Below are 19,898 nucleotides of genomic sequence, written 5' to 3'. Positions count from 1 at the left end.
GCTCACCACACCTTCACTGCTCAACCAGTATGTATGCATAGATGGCAGCCCCATCTGGACATGAACCTAAGTAAAAAGGAAGTGATTGGGTCAGATAGCCATAAAGAGCCCTAGAAAGCATTTCAAAGCAAATGTAAAGAAACCTAAAATACTAGATGAGCCAGAATGAATGACTTAAATGAATGAGTGTTAACTATGTCTTTAAAAGTTACTGGCATTGATGGTCTAGCTTTCTTAGGACGTCTGTTTTCACCCCTCTGTTCTTTTGTGGTGCAGGCCACACAATGTTTCCACTCTACATGCTCTTGGTTTTATGACCAAAATAACCCCCCCGAGTCAAGCAGCGTTAAAGAATGGAAATGTCTGGAAGCAAGAGGTAACACTGTCCAATTAAGACCCAGCTCAGGTTCTTCACCAACAGCCTCTGGGTGATGACGCTTTTTTGTGGAAGTTTGAGAACTGATGCATTTGAAGTCTTTTCAAAGATCAGTTTATGTGTATGTTTGGTAAAGGGTGGGCAACATGTTTTAAAAATTCTACATACACTTGTTTGGGCCTGGCTCTCTATGTCATCCACAGTGGAGGAATGCTGATTGCAAACTTTTATGTTGGTTTGTTCATGCATGTTTTTCTCGTATTCCCGAACATCATCCATTGTCATATCTGAAAGAAGGTCAAGATGTTGGCAACTTCCGTTATTAAATCCAAACTTTCAATGGGGGAGACTTCAGGGGAAGATGGCAGCTTAGCAGAAGCCAGAGAGAGGAGTAAAAAGCAGGGAACTCACTAACTTTATGAAGAGTCAATCATAAAGTTAGGCAAACCAGCCAAAGGGGGAGTGAATACAAGGAAGTTAAGTCAAAATAGTCTTAGAACTGAAAAGAGTGGAAATTATTTAGGGGTGATTCTTGTAAAATGAGCTAGGTGGGTAGAAAGTATTAGCTCGTGGATAGGGCTGTAGCCTGAGATCTCCTAAAAGCATGGTTAGAAGATCCCTTTAAGGGACAGGGTCAGGTCTGTGTGGTCTAATACTTACCTTCCATATACCTTTCAAAATAGATTTGGAGATTCTTTACAACAATGCATTCAACAGAAAGAACACTTTCATTGCTATTGTAAGAGACATGACGTAGAGGGCAGAGAAATGATGCTCACTGCTACCAGTGAGATTTGGTGCAATGCTCACACAGAGAGGTATTTTTGCACAGAATACATGGTGTCAGAGAGTACAGGTCTGCACTGAACTTCAAGTCTAGCATAATAGCACAAAGATGGGTGGCACTACTTCCACCCACACTGATCTCTAAATAAAATGGCACATGACATGATGATGTTTGGCCTGAGTCTTCACTTTTTCAGTATTTCAGAATGCTCATTTCTTAATCCAGTGGTTCTCAACAGGGGACAGTTTTGTGACATTTTTGGTTGTCACAACTGGGGTGGAGGTGCTACTGGCATGTAGTGGGTAGAGGCCAGGGATGCTGTGGCACATCCTACAGTGCACAGTCCTCCCCGCCTCCCCAGCAAAGAATGATTTGGTCCAAAATGTCAGTGGTGCCAAGGTTGAGAAGCCTTGTCTAAATCCAACTGATAAAAAACTTCAACAAAGAACCTGTTATCTTCCATAGGTGAAACATAAAAATAACAATTAGTCTCACATTAAATACTTCTGTTGCTTTATCCTCCACTCCCCACTCCACTCCTTGGTTATTTTACAACATTTTATTTGCAATTTCCCCAGTGGGCATTCTTCTGAGACTCTCACGGCAGAATTTAACTTCATGACTCTTTACAATGAATGGTACATGCACAACAATTGGTTAATCAAGCTACTGCCTTGGTCACTAGTTAGCTTGGTGGGGACGTAGAGTGGGTTATGTGCAGCTGGAATTTTTCCTTAAGTCGTTTCTGCATGATGTGGTCCGGTGTCTTTTTATATCAATCCATGTGTGTCATGTGAGAGTCTCTTCAATTCTAAAGGGTAGACTTGCCAGAAGTTTATGAATTAATTCAGGGTAGTCTTGCGGCCAAGATGGGGGGCAGCTCTAAATCCACACCTGGGCTATTTTATTTAGCTGATGGTCCCCCTCCACACCCCGAAACCGTTAATCAAAAATGCTGTCCATAAGCAATGTAAGTATCAAGAAAGCCAAGCAACAGTCTGGCCAAGCAAAGAGCATGCTTTTCTTTTAGAAAATCAAGGCAAATGGAAAGCAGTAAAGAGATGCTGCTTTGTGATTAGAACAAATGCGTCTTAGTTAACAATAATAACATCCTTTCAATACAATCACTTTAATTTCAATGGCTGGTGATCAAAATTCTTAAACACGAATACACCTGGAATGAATACTTAGGTCATTTTAAGTTAAAAGTTTAAAATTTCTCCATACATATGTTCATTAGACACTTTATTTCCCCCCTCGCTGGCATGCCAGTAATTTTGAAAACAAAAACAAAGGCGGTTTCATTTCTTTGTTCTAGTGAATCTCAAAGGAAATCATTCTTTATTTTTAATTAGCTCGATATTAAGAGAGGGGCTTAAACTGTGTGACTATGGGCTTTCAAAGATATCTCAATTTTTATGGATGTGAAGAAAGATTTAATAACAAAGATACTTATTATTATCTTGTTCATAATAGTGAAAAATTGAAAACAACTCAGGGGCCTGATGGTATTATGCAGTGGTTAAAAATGATGCAGAAGGATATTTAACACTATAGAGAAATGTCCTTGGTATATTGTTAAATAAAAAATTGGAGGTAAAAGAAATCATTTTTTTTTTACCAGAAAAGCATTATATACACTTAAAAAAGACTTTTGAAAGGGTACACTTCAAAATGTTAAAAGAGTGATTGTTTTGAGGAGCTGGAATTATAGGTAATTTTCATTTTCTCCTTTTTGTTTATCTATATTTTCTAAGTTTTCTGTATCAAATATGCATTACTTCTGTAAGAAAGAAAAAGAGAACATTATTTTAAAATCGATTATTTGAGGTCATTAGAAGATGGATACCATCAATTTGCAAATAGGTAAGATATACTTTTCTAGAAATTTTTGCCTATTCTAGAAACATGATTCCTTTTTTCTTAAAATGAAGAGTTAAGAAACCAAGTTGCAGAAAATTTCATCTAAAAGAAAAAAAAAAATCTCTCAATTAGACCACATAAGAATGAACATTTCTAGGGAGTTCCCTTGTGGCCTAGTGGTTAGGATTCAGTGCTTTCACTGCCGTGGCCTGGGTTCAATCCCTGGTCAGGAAACAGATCCTGCAAGCCGAGCAGCATGGCCAAAAAACAAAAAAACCCGAAGAACATTTCTAGTAGTTCTCTAAAAGCTGATGATAATTAGGTCCCAGCCCATTTTGAAGGAAAATACTGGGCTGGCCTAAAAGTTCATTTGGGTTTTTCCATAAGATGTTATGGAAAAACCCAAATGAACTTTTAGGCCAACCCAGTACTTTTGTCTAAATCCTGAACTATCCCCGCATACCATACACGCTTATGGAAATGATGTCAACATTTTCAATATTCCTCAATAATTTATGGAAAGCCTAATTAAGTGAAAATGTTCCTATTCAGGTTATCTGGTAGAATGCATTATGTCTTGCTTCAGCAAAGTATATTACCTCAAAATCTACACATGAATCAATTTTTTTAGTAAATTCAATTACACACACACAATGACAGATTACACTTTTGGAGATGATTCATCTTCATTACTGATTGATTTTCAATGATCAGAGTGACTTCTCACAGTTTAGGTTCAGATCTCTTTGCTCCCAGCAAACAAATGCTTATGTGTATCAGGGAAACTCAAAGGAATCGTATGTCAATTATTTTGCAAATAAACTGATCAATAATCACCCCTTACTTTATAGATTTGAAAGGTCATAATTTACTTTTCTTAAGTAAAGTTTCTTAAATGAAGTGTTCTTAAATAACACTGGCCTAACTCCCTGATTTAAGAGACTATTGGAACTAGTACCAAATTTCTTCTGATAAGGAAGGCATGTCCTAGTATCTTTGACACTTGGCTATCTGAGTGTGACTGATAATCTGGGGGTATAAATGCCCTCTTCATCGCAAGATTTTCTGTCTTTGCCCTCTTGCAAGACCATTTTTGTCCTTCTCTTTCTCGTCCTCCTTCAGGTGAGGAGGGTAAGCAGACCCCAGACTTCTGTCCTAGCATGCAGAGGTCACACTGAATTGGCCTGGGTAGAAAGAACCCTTTTCTCTACCACCAGCTCAGCTTCATCAAAGAAGCTCTGGATTCAGGGGATTCGTTAATTGAGAAGCTTCTTCAGTTTCTTAAACCATGTACTAAGCAAGATATACCTCTGTATGAGTCTTGGTCTGCTTCAACTATTTTCTGCTTTGTTATAAAATGTGGATTTCACTTATTATTTACTCATCGAATCACTCAAGTAATGCATGAATTATTTTCCATAGAAATAATTCAAGTAGCACTGGATTACATAGAGAAAACAGAGTAATTCCTTTTAACTTCCCTTATCAACCCTGTTCCTTCTGGAGAAAACTGCCAGATTTTTTCCTATGAATTCACGTGTATGTTACTATTACACACAGTCTCACTTAATTTCACATTTATGGAATCATACTATAGTATACCATACGATACATATTATTCTGGCTGACTTTTTCCACTAATGGGAAAAACATATTTCCACACCAGTATGTAGAGAACTACCTTATTCTTTTTAACTGTTACACACAATATTCATAGTATGAGTCTACCATAGTTTACTTGACCATATTTCTGCTAATGGACATTTACATGGAGACTAGATTTTAGCTCTTATAAACAACACTACACTGAACAGCTTCGTATTTATATTCACGAACATGTGTATTCCTCAAGAATAAATATCTAGAAGTGGAATTACTGGGTCACAGGTTATTTGTACTTATCACTATCACCTTTTATACAGAAACTGTTAGTGTGTTCTCCCACCTATCCAAAACTGGATTATTATCGCTCTTTAAAACTTTGGCTATCAGATGGGCAAATGTCATATCTTCTTGTTGTTCTCATTACGTTTCTTGTGATTAGTAGTGAGGTTATTGGTCATTTGCATTTCTTCTTCCATGGTTTACCTATTTATGTTCTTAACCTTTTTTTTTTATTGAGTTGTTGGATTTTTGATTTATATTCTGTAGATATTAGTCCTCTGTTGGCTACACATGTTGCAGATAGCTTCTGTTAGTCTTTCAACTTTGTTTCTGGTGGCAATTTTCTTTCAATCATTTTATTAAAGAAGGCAGGTTTATTTCACTGGAAGTGAAGGCAAGACTGTATATTTGAAAAGCCTTCAGGATAGAAGTCATTTGAACGTACAGAGAAACTTGCAAATGACATGGAGCAAAATGTCTGCAAGCAGGGATTTTCCTTCATTGTATTGCACAGCTGCAGTGGCGACAATTTTAATAAAGCATCATATACCCTAATTCAGTGACCTGTCCAATGGCACATTATATTTTATTTCCTTCTACAAATGTTTTCTCTCTATTTCCAGGCTCCTCAGCCTACTGAAGTAATTTTTTTTTTTTTTCTCTAAGTCAAAATGGAAGTCTTAAACAAGTGGTTGGTCAGAGGAAGCTCCAGCAATCATGAATTAGGTTTGATACACCTTTGACTCCAGCAGAATGGTGGCCATGCTTTGGGAAGTGCTTTTTTTCTTTTTTTTAAACTCTTTAAAATGGTTATAAATTCAACAGATGCTTGTTATAAATAGTTTACTTTTTTGTAGTGAAAGTAGCCAATCCTCAAGGCTTGGTGCATACCCTTTCCACGTAATTCAGACCACTAAGATCTAGAATTGTAATCTATAGTTGTGATTTTTTCCCCACAGTTCTTAATTTGGGGAGGTGGAGGAGGGCGCATCACAGATCCCTTTGAAAATGTGATGGAGAGCAGTGGGTTCTCTCCCCGGAAAAATGAAGGTAAGCACACTCACATAAAATGTTGCATAAGGGCCACAGCACTCAAGTTCATGTTTCAGGAAACCTGAGGCCATTGGAAAATGCTGGCTTGGTGAACTCAGTCAGCTAATGCCAGTCCCTAAGCTGGCTTCTTTCTCCACCTTGAGCTTGCTTCTCTCATTGTTAGGCTGCTCTAAGGACTCCAGAATGATTTCTATGTCACTTTCATGAGGGAGTGTCATCTATACTAGCCAGAGCTACCACCTCTACTTTTTTAGAAGGGTCAGGATTCACGAGGTTCCACTCAATCACAACCTCCCTTGGGAAACCCTCTGTGTTCCTCTCTCAAAATACTGTCAGATTTGTGAAGCAAAGCCATGCTTTGGTGAAGCAGGGCTGCCTATTTTTATCCACCTCCCCTTTCACCCCACCTTCTGAAATGTGCAGTTGTTTCTTCTGATTAGTGTTGCAGTCATGCAGGAGACACCCAAGGCTCATGGATAAAGACCAATCAAGGCTTTGAAAGACAAACTCAATTCCTCCAGCAGTGGAAATGGTTATATTTTACAATGTACAAGAGCAGAATAAAATCTGTTTTAGGAAATAGTTATGTGACAGTCAAATGCTGAAATTCAGAAAAGATACAAAATTAATCCTTGGGCAAGAAATGATCACCATCATCTACAGTGTCTTTTTTTTTTTTTTTTTTTTTACTCTTAATTAAGCACTGGAGGTGGTGAGTCTAATCAGGGAGAAAGAGATCATCCTGGGCTGCCAGTGCATAAGGGTGTCCAGTTTGGGCACTGTAGGAACACACAGCCCAGGAGGTCAATGGAGCTAAAATTCAGCCCTAAGCTGACAGCACCTGCTGAAACTGCCCAGAAGGGGCGCCTTTTTCCTAATGCTTACAAGTTATCAGAGTTTAGCAGTTGGCCCTGAAGACATCTACCACTCTCTAGTATAATTAAATTTGGATTGAATTAATTAAACTGTCCCTTCAATCTAATCTGATTTAAAGTCATTCTTAAAATTTTAGCGAGCATCGGATTCATCGGGAGGGCTTGTTAAAACACAGATTGCTGGGCTGTACCCCTTGAGTATCTGATTCAGCAGGTTGGGGTGGGGTCTGAGAATCTGAACTTGTAACAAGTACCCCAAGGACGCTGATGGGGCAGGCCCACTTGCAGAATAAGTGCCATAAGCTATAGGAAAGGAGTTCTTTAATTTGAACCTTTTCCATGTTTACTATGAGAGCCTCACTGAGCCTGTAGAGACCAAAGAAAAATAAGCAACTTCAGGTACCCAAAACTGAAGGTCTGTTCTGGTGGGCGGTGACACAGCCATTTACCTGAAAGGCCCGCAGTCTGCAGCATTACCTTGAATAAGGGGCTGTGAGCAGGGCTATTTTCATTTATTTGACTGAGTGTCTGCATCTGTGTAATGAAGGAGCTACTGTTTTCCTGGCAAGCAGCTCAGCTGGGGGCAATGATGCCAGTAATTTAAATGAAATTGATGGGGTGGGTCTCAGACCCCTTGCTGAGTGAAAGCGCTGCTTGTTTTGGTTGGGGCTAGGATTGTATATATAATGGGTGGATGCCTTCTCTGGGGAGTACAAGGTGCCCTGACCATCTATATCTGCTAAACCACATGGTTTTTTTCTGCACTCAGATACAGAAAGGGCTTTTTGTCAGTAGACTCTCTGAGTTAATTCCTGTCTCCACCTCACCCATCTTAAGTAGATGTTCTCATCTTAAAGGTCTTCCTTTGATGCATTATTCTAACTTTGGGCCCCTGTAATAGTCTGAGTTTTGTTTTGTTTTGTTTTGGACTAAAAGTCTTTTAAGTCTCTTCGTTGCTTCAGGCTCAGGTGAGATGGAAAAGAATCGGCCCCCATCCTCTGCACTCCAGCCATTCCCTTACTAGACTCCCGCCCACATTTTCTTTTTCTATATCTTGCCTCTACTCAAATTCTCTTTTCTGATCAACAGGCTTGCAGTATTTTGTCCTCTTAATCAGGGCACGGCTAACCTTTTTTTTTTTTTTTGCGGTACGTGGGCCTCTCACTGCTGTGGCCTCTCCCATTGCGCAGCACAGGCTCCAGACGCGCAGGCTCAGCGGCCATGGTTCACGGGCCCAGCCACTCCACGGCATCCTCCCGGACCGGGGCACGAACCCGTGTCCCCTGCATTGGCAGGCGGACTCTCAACCCCTGCGCCACCAGGGAAGCCCACGGCTACCCTTTTTGATGCTGCCTTTTCCGAAAAGTCCTCTAAGGCATCCTGGCACTCAAGAGAAATCTACTGAAGTGCCCTGTCTCTTGGTCTTCAGTGTGGCAGAGTTTTGGCCCTTCAGGCCTCCGTTCACTTGCCAAACTTCTCACCAGTTTTGAGCCTCTTATTTGAACAACCTTTTGAAATTCCCTTAGTGTCGGTGGCAAGGATGCCAGGAGCGTGGTGGAGTGCAAGGTGGGGGAGACCAGCAGTTCTTAACCTTTGGGGTGTCTGTACTCCCCTTAAGAATCTGAGAAAAGTTCTCCAGAAAAAAAACAACCGGAAAGATTTGTTTAATGATCTGGGGAATTAATCACAGGAGACTCTCCCTCCCTCTGTCTCTCAATAGACAACCACAGATATGTGTTCAGGAGGCGTGACGATATGGCTGCCTGTGAGCAGCATCCTCGGGGTATGTGATAAGAGAAAGCAAATGATGATCTTTCCAAAGAGTCTCTTCCAGAGGTCTGCATTTGAGCAAACCCAGGAAGATGCAAAGATGCATTTGCTTTTCAGAAGACGTGGATCTGGGAAAATTGTGCAAAAAAAAAAAAAAAAAAAGCACTCCCATAGCCTACAGAACCCTGTCTTTTGAAATGTGGTCAGAAACAGCTAACATTAATAACAATCACTGTCTTTGCCCATTCAGTCCAATGTAACTTTTCACTTCAAATTTGATACCTTCTGCTAAGAGGAGGGAAGGGATTGGTGGAACAATGACAGAAAGGCACCAAAATGCAATCTAGGTTACACTGAGAACAAATTCAATGTGACTTAGGAAAAGGCCAAGGAGAAGGGCATTTCATTAGGCAATCAGATATGACCCAAGTCACATTTGTTTCTTTTTATAGTTTGTTTCTTTTTATAGTCAAGGACACTAGCCTCCGATGACTGATTCTGGGAATGTCAAGGATTCATGTGGACAAAATGATAGCACTGGGGATATGGGAAGGGTCCTCCATCCATCATGGGATGAAACAAACCTTGTTTCTTTCCATTTACTGAAAATATACAGAACTTGTTTAATTCTTCCCAAAGCATTTTAAAACAAGTCAGAACAATAGTCTCAGTTAGAAATAAGGTGGTACCAATGTCTTTGTCCTTGAATTCTTACAGAGTCCTTATGTTTTTGGTGAGGGAGTGTTTCCAATAGTCTCTAAATCAAAGGACTGCTTTCACTTGATATGATGCTTCACACGGCACTGATCTTGAAGTTTGGGATAAATCAGGATGGGTTTGAAGCCCATCCAACAGAGAATTATGGAGCCCTGCATTATCAAGTATGTAAGCATCAAACATGCTGAGGTCCTACTTAGTCAATAACTAAGTGTTGTGGTTATTTTAGACCAAGCTTCTATCACTACATTTTTCTTCATTATGTCCCATGGACAGTGCTGTTTCCAATACAGGAAGCAATAGCCCTGCCTTTGTTGTTGTCTTTCTAGGTAGCAGTTGAAGCCAGATGGACTGAAAGCCCAAGCCAACATGTTATGAAGTTGTTCTATGAGTCATTTTGGGGAAGTTGACTTACCATACCACTCATCAACCCATGCAAAAGCCTGTCTATGTCCAATCAGAAGAATATCTCGGACCACCTAAAAAAGCAAAAGAAGGATGTTTGACAGAATACGAGGTTTGATGAAAACTATCTGGAAAAGGGATGGTTCCCAATTCTTGGAATCCTGGCAATTACAAATTTCTCCATCCCTCTGGCCATATGTGATGACAATTAGGGGCTGACATACTTACTCTCAGCCCTTTCCATGGTGTCCATACACTTGCTGTAAATTAATCTCTTTATCTTATTTGAAAGTTGGGCTGGAGGTTGTTCACACTAATGACAACGACTTGGCAGTCACACAGCAGTGACTGGACTGAATCTCTAGGACTGATCACCTTAAGATTTTTCTCTTCATTTATTTTTACCTAAAACAGGTTCTACTTTTCTTTTGTGGAAGGGTGCGTCTCAGTGGTGCCAGGAGGTCATAAATGTTGGAAATCAAGAACATTTGTCCGGGTAGCAAGTCACTTCTAAGCCAAAAGCACTTAAAACTCTCTCTTTTCTAATGAAGTATCCTAAATATTGCTAAATTTTTTTTAAAAATAATTGAAGGTGTGGGATTCAAGAGAAGTAAATATCTTTCTAGGCTTGATTTTCATGTAATAAAAGCGGGGGGGGGGGAGCAGTTTAGTCAACTATTCTTGAAAGAGATGAAATAAGAGACCTGAACCAGAGTAGAAAGTAATGGGAATAATGAACTTAACTGGAGACAAAAGGAATGAAATTGTTTCTTACGGTGACATATAACGGCAATAGAAGACTAAGAAAAATAATTCTAGAGGGTTTGTGTGTTATATACCATTTATGTGCTTTTATTTCACGGTATTCTTTTTCTCTCTTCTGTAAATATGCCTTTTTACATTTCTTAGATACTCAACGCTCTCCCTCCAACATTCCTTTCTTCCTGCCAAACAAATCTAGCAATTGTCAAAAACCTCTTGCAGAAGGTTCAAGCATGTTTCAATAAATGAAGGATTTTAATTCAGTGAATTTGCAGGAACAAGGGAAGCTTTCATAATGAAGTGTTTATTACTCCAGGCCTCTGGATATCTAGTGAGGCTTTTGTAATTCGGAAGGAGGAAACATGTAATGAAAATAAGAAACAACATGAAGCCATACACACTTGAGTGCTGAGTGTGTCAAATTCATGGAAATCAAAAGAACTGCATTGAGGCATCAGTAAATACACCCTATTGCATTAAGCACAACACAGCTGTCTACTGGAAACAAGAATTCAATAATGTGCTAATGGCTCCCTTTCGAACATTTTTCCCCCTTAACTGTGAATAGATTCTTCAAACACAAAGGTGTTCAGAGAAAGGCATCCCTGGCACTTAAAACCCATGCAAATGCTAGCCTCAGATACTCATTAGTGGCTCATGTGCCACAGCAGGTGTGTTTTGGGGGTGTTGATAACACTTCATTATATTTGGAAATGGGCAATGGGAATGCCTATTACTAGAGCGTAATTCTTGCAAGTATTTTAAAGAAATGGATTCTCAAAACTAGAAAAGAAACGCAGTGAGCCCTGTGGCAATCTAAATATGCTTTGTGAGAAGAGGAGATAATAAAACATACTATGGTAGTGGCCCTGATAAGAGGAGATCATTTGGGGTTTAAAAAAAAGGTGGGATGTTGTAGGAAGTCAAGAATATATAGCTGGAGCTCGACCCAGAGCTGAGGCTGGAAAATATTTACTCTGAGAGCCCGGACTGTCTTCCTGCTTAATACCTGGGACACAGCAGGTCCCAGAACTTGATTTCTCTGTGTGCCACTTGGCTCCCACCCCGGGCTGGGCAGAATGGATTCTGGAGCTCAGCAGATCAGTACACTTCTCTGCTTCAAATTTGCTCCAGGGTCTGCTATTATCAGGAGCCCAAGTTCAATCTCTTTCTTGGACCCAAATTCAAGATTTACATATTTTATTGTCAACTGCCCCCAAGATCAGTAGATAAATCCATCTAAGTAACAAAAAGCTCAGTGCATTAAGGTTAAATTCCAGTGCCCCCAAAAGAATTTCAGAAAGCTATTCTTTATCAGTTTTTAAGTGGAAAAATAAACAGATATCCAGCCTATCTGGAATGTAGAGACAACTTGGATAGTATTTATTTTCATGAAAATAGGAGTTACAAAGGGCAATGCTCAACATTGTATTTCCCATTAATTTCCATAAGGATAAGAGTTATGTTAGAAGCCCCTAACAAACTTAAATCATCACCCCAAATGGGTTCCTGCTACAACATTAACATGTTTAGTCAAAGTAGGCATACAACTGAAATCTGTGTTTTGAGGTTGTTAATAATTCTTTGGTAGCAGAATTATTAAAAGGGCAGAAATGCTGGGGTACACCATCTAATGGGACCACTGGGATTTCCTGTTCTGTCTCTTGGGGCAACTTCTACCTCAGGTGTCTACATTTGCAGAATCTTTTGAGTGAGATCTGTCCTTGGGGGGACTCTGCACATACAGATAAACGCTGTGCTTCTGTCTGAACCTGAGTACCCAAGGACCAAGTACAAGTACCTCTCTCTGGAACTAGATTAGCCTGATGCCAAAGAGAGAAGTATATTTTGAAAGCCCAACTTCCTGAACATACTCACCCAATAGACATGGAGGTCACAGAATGAGAGATAAAGTGTAAGATATCTATTAGTGGAAGAAAATTAAACAGTAGACAAAATGCATTTTCATGAAAACCGGGTTTTCTAGATGCAGGTACCTCGTGTTGGCTCAGCGCTTATACATCTGTTGGGCATTGGGCACTCCAGCTCACAACAAAGACAATTACTTTGTCCATAGCCCAGGAACTGCTGTCCATTTACTTACCTTGTGTACAAATTGTTCCACTCTGGTCTGAAGCCCCCAGACCTCGAACTTCACGGTCACCAGCTTGTAGGAACACATGATGGGCTGATGACTATCTCTCCAGCCTTCCCTTAACTGGCCCCGTCCTGTCTTCTCTGACTTGAAGTGTTTAGGATCCTGGAGAAAAAAAAAAAAAAAAATCAAAGAAATGATAACTTAAAAGTTCAACCATCTTTTTACACGAAATAAGTGAATAAGGGAAGCCAAGCGAAAGAAACCAGTCACCCAAAGACACAGTGTCTAATTCCATGTATGTAAAATATCTAGAATAGGCAAATGTACGGAAAACGAAGATAAGTGGCCTAAGGCCGGGGGAGGGAGATAGTATGGGGATCACTGCTATGGGAACGAAGTTATTTTTGAGGTGATGAAAATGCCCTAAAATTAGATTTAAGGTGATGGCTCACAACTCTGTAAATATGCTAAAAACCAATGAGCTGAACACTTTAAATGGATGAACTTTATGGTATATAAATTAGATGCCAATAAAGCTATGAAAATACATAAATGAAATACAAAAAATGCTATCTACTACCTCAATAGGGTTTTTCAGGGTGTGCACTGGCTCTGGGTTTGCTGATATTCTTTTTTTTTTTGGCCATATCACGCTGCTTGCAGGATCCTACTTTCTCGACCAGGGATTGAACCCGTGCCCTCGGCAGTGAAATTGCAGAGTCCTAACCACTGGACCGCCAGGGAGTTTCCCTGCTGATACTCTTGCATAAAGTAATACTATAATAATCATTATCCTGGGGCTTCCCTGGTGGCGCAGTGGTTGAGAATCCGCCTGCTGATGCAGGGGACACGGGTTCGGGCCCTGGTCTGGGAAGACCCCACGTGCCACGGAGCAACTAAGCCCATGCGCCACAACTACTGAGCCTGTGCTCTAGAGCCCGTGAGCCACAACTACTGAGCCCGCATGCCACAACTACTGAAGCCCACGTGCCTAGAGCCCGTGCTCCGCAACAAGAGAAGCCACTACAATGAGAAGCCCACTCACTGCAATGAAGAGTAGCCCCACTCGCCGCAACTAGAGAAAGCCCACGCGCAGCAACAAAGATCCAATGCAGCCAAAAAAAAAAAAAAAATCATTGTCCTAACTGTGTTTACTGAATGCACCCTGTGGGCAGGCACAGAACCAGGTATTACATTATGCTTCCCCTCAACCAGATTTCTTTGCCCTGGGGGTTGTGCGAGGGCACCAGGTGCATGTGTGGTCTGAAAGGTATGGCCTGTGTGTGATTGCAGGGCACTTCCCTCCACTCAGAGAATGGACTCAATTCTACTTGGATGATCTCTGTTCCCTGACTTTCCTCCAGGGTCCTTCCTTACTTGTATCAGTGGCAGGAAGATGGTGGGTCTGGGGGTAGACAGGGACCAGAGTGGGACACATATATAATTAATGGAATACAGAATTGACAAAAGGGTTTCTGGAAGGGAGTAAGGAAAGAAGGATGCATAATAACTACCCCAAGGAAATAAGTACTTCTGGGGAGGGAGGGACTTGAGTGTGGGCAGCATTTTTGAATCTTTAGTACCAACTTTGCCAAGCTATATTTTTATCACCTGGACCAACCCAGAAACTGCTACTGAAATTATGTGCATAGGCCTAGAAAGATTATGATAATAACATGATATATGAGAAAGGCATAAGCACAGAGTTTGGCCCATAGCAAGTGCCCAACTGATGTTGGCCATTATTGTACTTCCCAAGGCAGTCAGTGAAGCCTCTGATGCTCAGCCCTACAGTCCAGGGCAGAGATAGCAATGCCTTTCCAAAGCACCCTGGAATTGCTGGTAAAAGATGTGATGTTTAAGACCATGGGACTAATTCCTGCCTGACCTGTATTCCTACACCACAAAATGTGCAGTGGTTAAGAATCCACCTGCCAATGCAGGGGACACAGGTTTGAGCCCTGGTCCGGGAAGACCCCACATGCTGCGGAGCAACTAGGCCCGTGCGCCACAACTACTGAGGCTGCGCTCTTGAGTCTGCGAGCCACAACGACTGAAGCCCACGTGGCACAACTACTGAAGCCTGCACGCCTAGAGCCTGTGCTCCATAATGAGAGAAGCCACCGCAATGAGAAGCCCGCACACTGCAGCAAAGAGTAGCCCCTGCTCGCCACAACTAGAGAAAGCCCACGTGCAGCAACGAAGACCCAACAGAGACAAAAAAATTTAAAAAAAAGAACAAAGAAGGCCAGTAAATGAAGAGATATATCACCAGGGAGACTATGGGAGATAATCTCCAAAGATGGCCCCCATCAATTCCCTCCCTCACTATGCCTGTAAGAGGTGGAGGCTACTTCCCCTCCCCTTGAATCTAGACTGGTCTGTGACTTGCTTTGACCAAAAGAATGTGGCAGAAGAGACACTGTGTCAGTTCAGGTCTTTAAGAGAAGCTGAAAATGGGAAGTCTGCCACAATGTAAAAAATCTAGCTTGATCACCCTGAGACCACCATGCTGTGAGGAAGCCCAAGCCTGCCATGTGGAGGGCCATGTGGAGAGATGCTCGCTCATTCCATCTGAGAAGCCAGCACATGAGCGAAAGAGCCGTCTTTGATGTTTCAGTCCAAGCATATACCACGAGGAACAGAAGATCCTGCCCAGCTAAGCCCAATCGAGATGGCAGAATTGTGAGAACTAATACATTGTTGTTTTAAGCCACTAAATTCTTGGATGCATTGTTACTCAGCAAGAGATAACAAAACAGGAGCATCAAATGGATGCCAAAACAGATGCAATAACTGGATCTCCAAAGATGAAGAGAAGGAATGCTGCTTGCTTTTTTCCCAGAGCTCACCGAAAGTTCATACAATTAGCTACACCCTTGAAAACTATACACAAGGAAATGTACGGCTGCCAAGCAGTTCCTGAAACTTAAAATACAAGAGCTGGAGTTAAACAGGGGAAGCTGGTTTCTTTTCCCACCTGCCCTTTGACTTTCCCGCAAGAGGCAAGTGACGAGTATGATTATCAGCACATGGACAACTATCTTGAGGCTCAAAAGACACGACCTCCAGGCTGTGGCCGACCAGAATACACACAGGCAAACCCTCGTGAACCTGAGTGGAGGTTATCCTACTCTGGTTAGCAACTGGGTAAATAAAGGACAGTTGCAGTGCCAGCGAGCAGTTGAAAGCGAGAGGGCAAAGTTCCTGGCAACCCAGACATTTAAGAGACAAAGGACCCAGTCAACAAAGGAAGTGTGGCCGTGGCCCGAGCTGCTTTCACTTGTCTCAGGTCCTGTGCACTGGGCCTGAGAGAAGCCTGAAGATGGAGGCCCCTGGGTCAGCTGGCTGCACCCCACGCTCCCCTCCCCAATGTGAGTCCCTGATTCATGGACTAGCCTCGGCTTGTTCCTTCAGCCAGCCACTGTGGATCTTGACGTGATACCTATCCTAGAATCTTCGTGTAGATTCCAGACATCTCAAGAATGACGTTAAGACTCTGTAATATTAAACGTGGAACACCGGCAGATTGCATTTCCAAAGCAATTAAGAGTTGTGGGGCCTCACAGCAAACTTCACTTCTGAATAAGACCTGAAAAGTACTGCCTGCAAAGTGAAAACTATGCAGACACTTAAATTCACATGTGGCTCCCGATCAAACCACAAAATTATAGAATGATATCAGGCATTCGTGAAACAGAGCTTTGGGAAAAGGCTAGATGGGTATGAGAAGTGTGCTGTATTTTCAAGATGCGGAAAGGGATTTTTAAACTGGAAGTGGTAATTTGACTTCATACCCTCGGTTTTATGGATAAGGATACTGAGGCCTGAGAAAATGAAATGTTTTGTCCCCAAACCATGGGCACTTGGTAACAGAGCTGGGATAAGAATCCCCGCCTCCCCTAATTCTAGCCCAATGTTCTTTCCAGTACATTTACTTTGAATATTAAACAGCGAAAGGGTGTTTTTGTTATAGCCAGATGCCAAAGAAGCAATTAACAATTGGGCTTTTTATGGCAACAGTGTGTTGATTTTTTGCGGGTCTGGTGTCATATCCACAGCTGCTGATTTCATCTAGTAAATCTCATCCATGGCCTATAATTAGGGATTCACTTTCAGAGAGCTGGAGGGAAGTACGGGAGAGGGATTTACCAAAGGACTCCTTTAATCAAAACTCAAGATTAGAAACGAACATCCAGCTGAATACCTTTGAATGACAATGAGCAAAATAAATAGATAAACTAATACAATTTAAAAAATCAAACCACTGGGTCTTATCTGAAGTATTCTGGTCACTACAAACTTTCTGCCTTTTCCCCTCCCCCTCTATTTCTCCTCCCCACCTTCCCCCCAAATACTCATTCTTCTGGAAATTATTATCTTCAACTCTCATTCTCTCACTTGAGTTTATGAACATAAATATCTAAATTGCCCCATTCATACAGCACTCGATCTTTCTTACAACTTTTTTTAAAATTTTTTAATTTTCTAGTTTGTATTTCTTTCTATAGCTGCTATAGTATTTTTTTATTTTTAATAAATTTATTTATTTATTTTTGGCTGCATTGGGTCTTTGTTGCTGCGTGCGGGCTTTCTCTAGTTGCGGTGAGCGGGGGCTACTCTTTGTTGCGGTGCGCAGTCTTCTCATTGCATTGGTTTCTCTTGTTGCAGAGCACGGGCTCTAGGCGCGTGGGCTTCAGTAGTTGTGGCACACAGGCTCAGTAGTTGTGGCTCGAGGGCTCTAGAGCGCAGGCTTCAGTAGTTGTGGCACACGGGCTTAGTTGCTCCGCAGCATGTGGGATCTTCCCGGACCAGGGCTCGAACCCGTGTGCCCTGCATTGGCAGGCGGATTCTTAACCACTTGCGCCACCAGGGAAGCCCTGGCCTATTTTAAAAGGACATAAAATTTGACTTTAGTGTGACTGAGAGATTATGCATCTCCAAACTCTTGCTGGATCCCAACCCGGTGCAATCAGAAAACACAGTGAAAGTTCTCTGTAGTGGGTTGGTGACCCCCCCACACCAAAAGATATGTCCAAGTCTTCATCCCTAGTACCTATGAATGAGATCTTCTTTGGGAAAAAAGGTCTTTGCAGATGTAATGAAACTAAGGCTCTAGAGACGAGCTCATCCTAGATTAAGAGGGTGGGCCCTAAATCCAATAACAAGTGTCCTGATAAGGGACAGAAAAGAAGACACAGAAAGGAGGCCATGTGAAGTTGGAGGCAGAGGTTGGAGATATGCAGCCACAAACCACAGAACTCCTGGAGCCGCCAGAAGCCAGAAGAGGCAAGAAAGGATTCTTCCCTAGAGCCTCACCGTCACTAAGAACTTCTGTCCTCCAGAACTGTGAAAGAAACCTCTGGGGGTGAGGAGTACGGTTAAATCCCCAATGCTTCTGATCAAATCAGTCTTGGGTGGGGTCCATGCATCCAGGATTTCAAAAGCGCCCCAGGTGATCCAAACATACAGCCAAGGTTTAACCACTACCGTAAGGTGCAAATGTCATCTCTGTGCTCCACACGAGGAGCCTGAAGCTCAGAGGCGATTGCTGACTTACCCACAGTTCTCCAGGCCTCAAGCTCAGGTCAACCTGACTCCCAGACCTGGGCTCCCTGCTCCTAGACCATGTGGATTCTCATCTGAAATTCCGGCACAATCTGTCAGAAGGGGCTTCAGTCTCCTCATCTGCAGGATGGTGTTAATACTAATTCCCTTGTGGGACTGTTGCAAGGCTTAACTTGGATAATGTCGGTGAAGTCCCCAGCCCAACACCCAACAGGTGATGCATGATATACAGGAGATATCCCAGGGCTTTAAGAAGCACATGATACTGAAACATCCTTAAGAGATTTCAATTTCCTCAAATCTCAGCTCCTCAGAAGAAAGGCAGCAGGAATATCTTAAGTGCTGCAGGATTATCTTTACTTTATTGTTATCCTGTGGTTGAGTGTATAGAAAAATAAGTGCCAAAAAATATGGCTGCCCACCATAATGCTGGTGTTCTTGTGTCAGTGAGAGGCAGGGTGGGCATTTCCATTTTCTGGAAGCTGTCACCTGTCACTGTCCATTAAGTATGGTGGTGGAAGAAATCCCAAGAAAAGGGTTTTTGCTTATTGGACTCTCATGACTAGGTTCTGGGCCAAGGACAAATGATAGTCTTCAATCTTAGAATCAATTCCTTTCCCTCTTTCTCTTATGTTTCAGGAACACTGTTCCAAGTTGACAAAGCAGAGAGCAAAGCAGATTGCCCTACTGTAGGCTGATCCCTTAAAGGAAGGGATTTTACTGATTTCACCAAGGTTCTGGAACCACATAGGGGCACACAAAGGAGCTGGTCCATCCAAGCTGGGAGCTTCCCTGGCAGGTGGACACACTGGGCAGCTATCTCCCCATGTCAGGATGGGCCAGCCTTGAAACCAGATAACTTCGAGCATCTCAGGCGTTATATAAAAGCCTTCCTCCTGAAGAGTTGAGAACGACACAGAGATAAATGCAATCCTTTCCTTCCAGTAATCATCCAAGCTAGGGTGGAGCTTGTTTCCCTAACGGGGAGCCTAGCTGTATAAGTCTGCTAGAGCTATCATAACAAAGTACCACCCACTTAACAGCCACTTTGTGGTAAGCCACCCACAAACTGGGTGGCTTAACAGAAATTTATTGTCTCACGGTTCTGGAGGCTAGAAGTCTCAGATCAAGGTGTCAGTAGAGCAGGTCCCTTCTGGGGCTTGTAAAGGAGAATCTGTTCCATGCCTCTTTGCTAATTCTGGTGGTTTGGTTTGCTGGGAATTCTGGTGTTCCTTGACTTGTAGATGTACACCCCGGTCACATGGCGTCCTCCCCGTGTGTCTTCACATCGTCTTCCTTCTGTGCATGTCTGTCTCTGTCTCTAAATTTCCCCCTTTCGTAAGGACACAGTCATATTGGATTAGAGAGCACTGAACCTCATTTTCATTTGATTACCTCTGTAAAGACCATATTTCCAAGTAAGGTCACACTCTCAGGTACTGGGGGTCAGGACTTCAACATATCTTTTTGTGGGGAACCAGGCCAACCTCTAACACCAAGTCAGAGAGGTTTTCACAAGGGAAGTCTTCTAGATTACCCTGTAACTCTTCCACAGCTTGTTCACCTACTCGGTCAATGCTCTTGCCTTGAGCGCTCTGCCCAGCAGCTGGCTAGCTGGGAACGCACCAGGCTGCAAGTTCCTCCAGCTCGGGGGCTTCTAAATTCACCCCCAGTGAGAGCTCTGGCTCTGGATCCTATCGGTGCTCCCCAGGCTTGGCAGATGGCAACTTGGACCCTTGT

The 19,898-nt window shown here is 42.2% G+C and overlaps 1 protein-coding gene across 5 annotated transcripts in view; it reads right to left on the bottom strand.

Annotated features, from left to right (window-relative positions):
* PITPNC1 (phosphatidylinositol transfer protein cytoplasmic 1) overlaps positions 1 to 19,898 on the bottom strand; it is a 256,038-nt gene that overhangs the window by 8,101 nt on the left and 228,039 nt on the right. For 4 of the 5 annotated variants that reach the window (XM_027081160.1, XM_027081158.1, XM_027081159.1 and 1 more), the window contains 2 exons: positions 12,597 to 12,752; positions 9,741 to 9,804 (listed from right to left, as the gene is read on the bottom strand). In XM_027081160.1, the coding sequence (XP_026936961.1) occupies positions 9,741 to 9,804; positions 12,597 to 12,752 (220 nt within the window). Of the gene's footprint in view, positions 1 to 544; positions 664 to 9,740; positions 9,805 to 12,596; positions 12,753 to 19,898 lie in introns of all 5 variants that reach the window. The other variant, XM_027081162.1, reaches the window with a different exon arrangement.

This window comes from Aethalodelphis obliquidens, unplaced genomic scaffold (genome assembly GCF_003676395.1).
Source record: "Aethalodelphis obliquidens isolate GAN/ISIS:26980383/991018 unplaced genomic scaffold, ASM367639v1 scaffold44, whole genome shotgun sequence".
NCBI lineage: Eukaryota > Metazoa > Chordata > Mammalia > Artiodactyla > Delphinidae > Aethalodelphis > Aethalodelphis obliquidens.
This window is presented reverse-complemented; position numbering and strand designations above follow the sequence as displayed.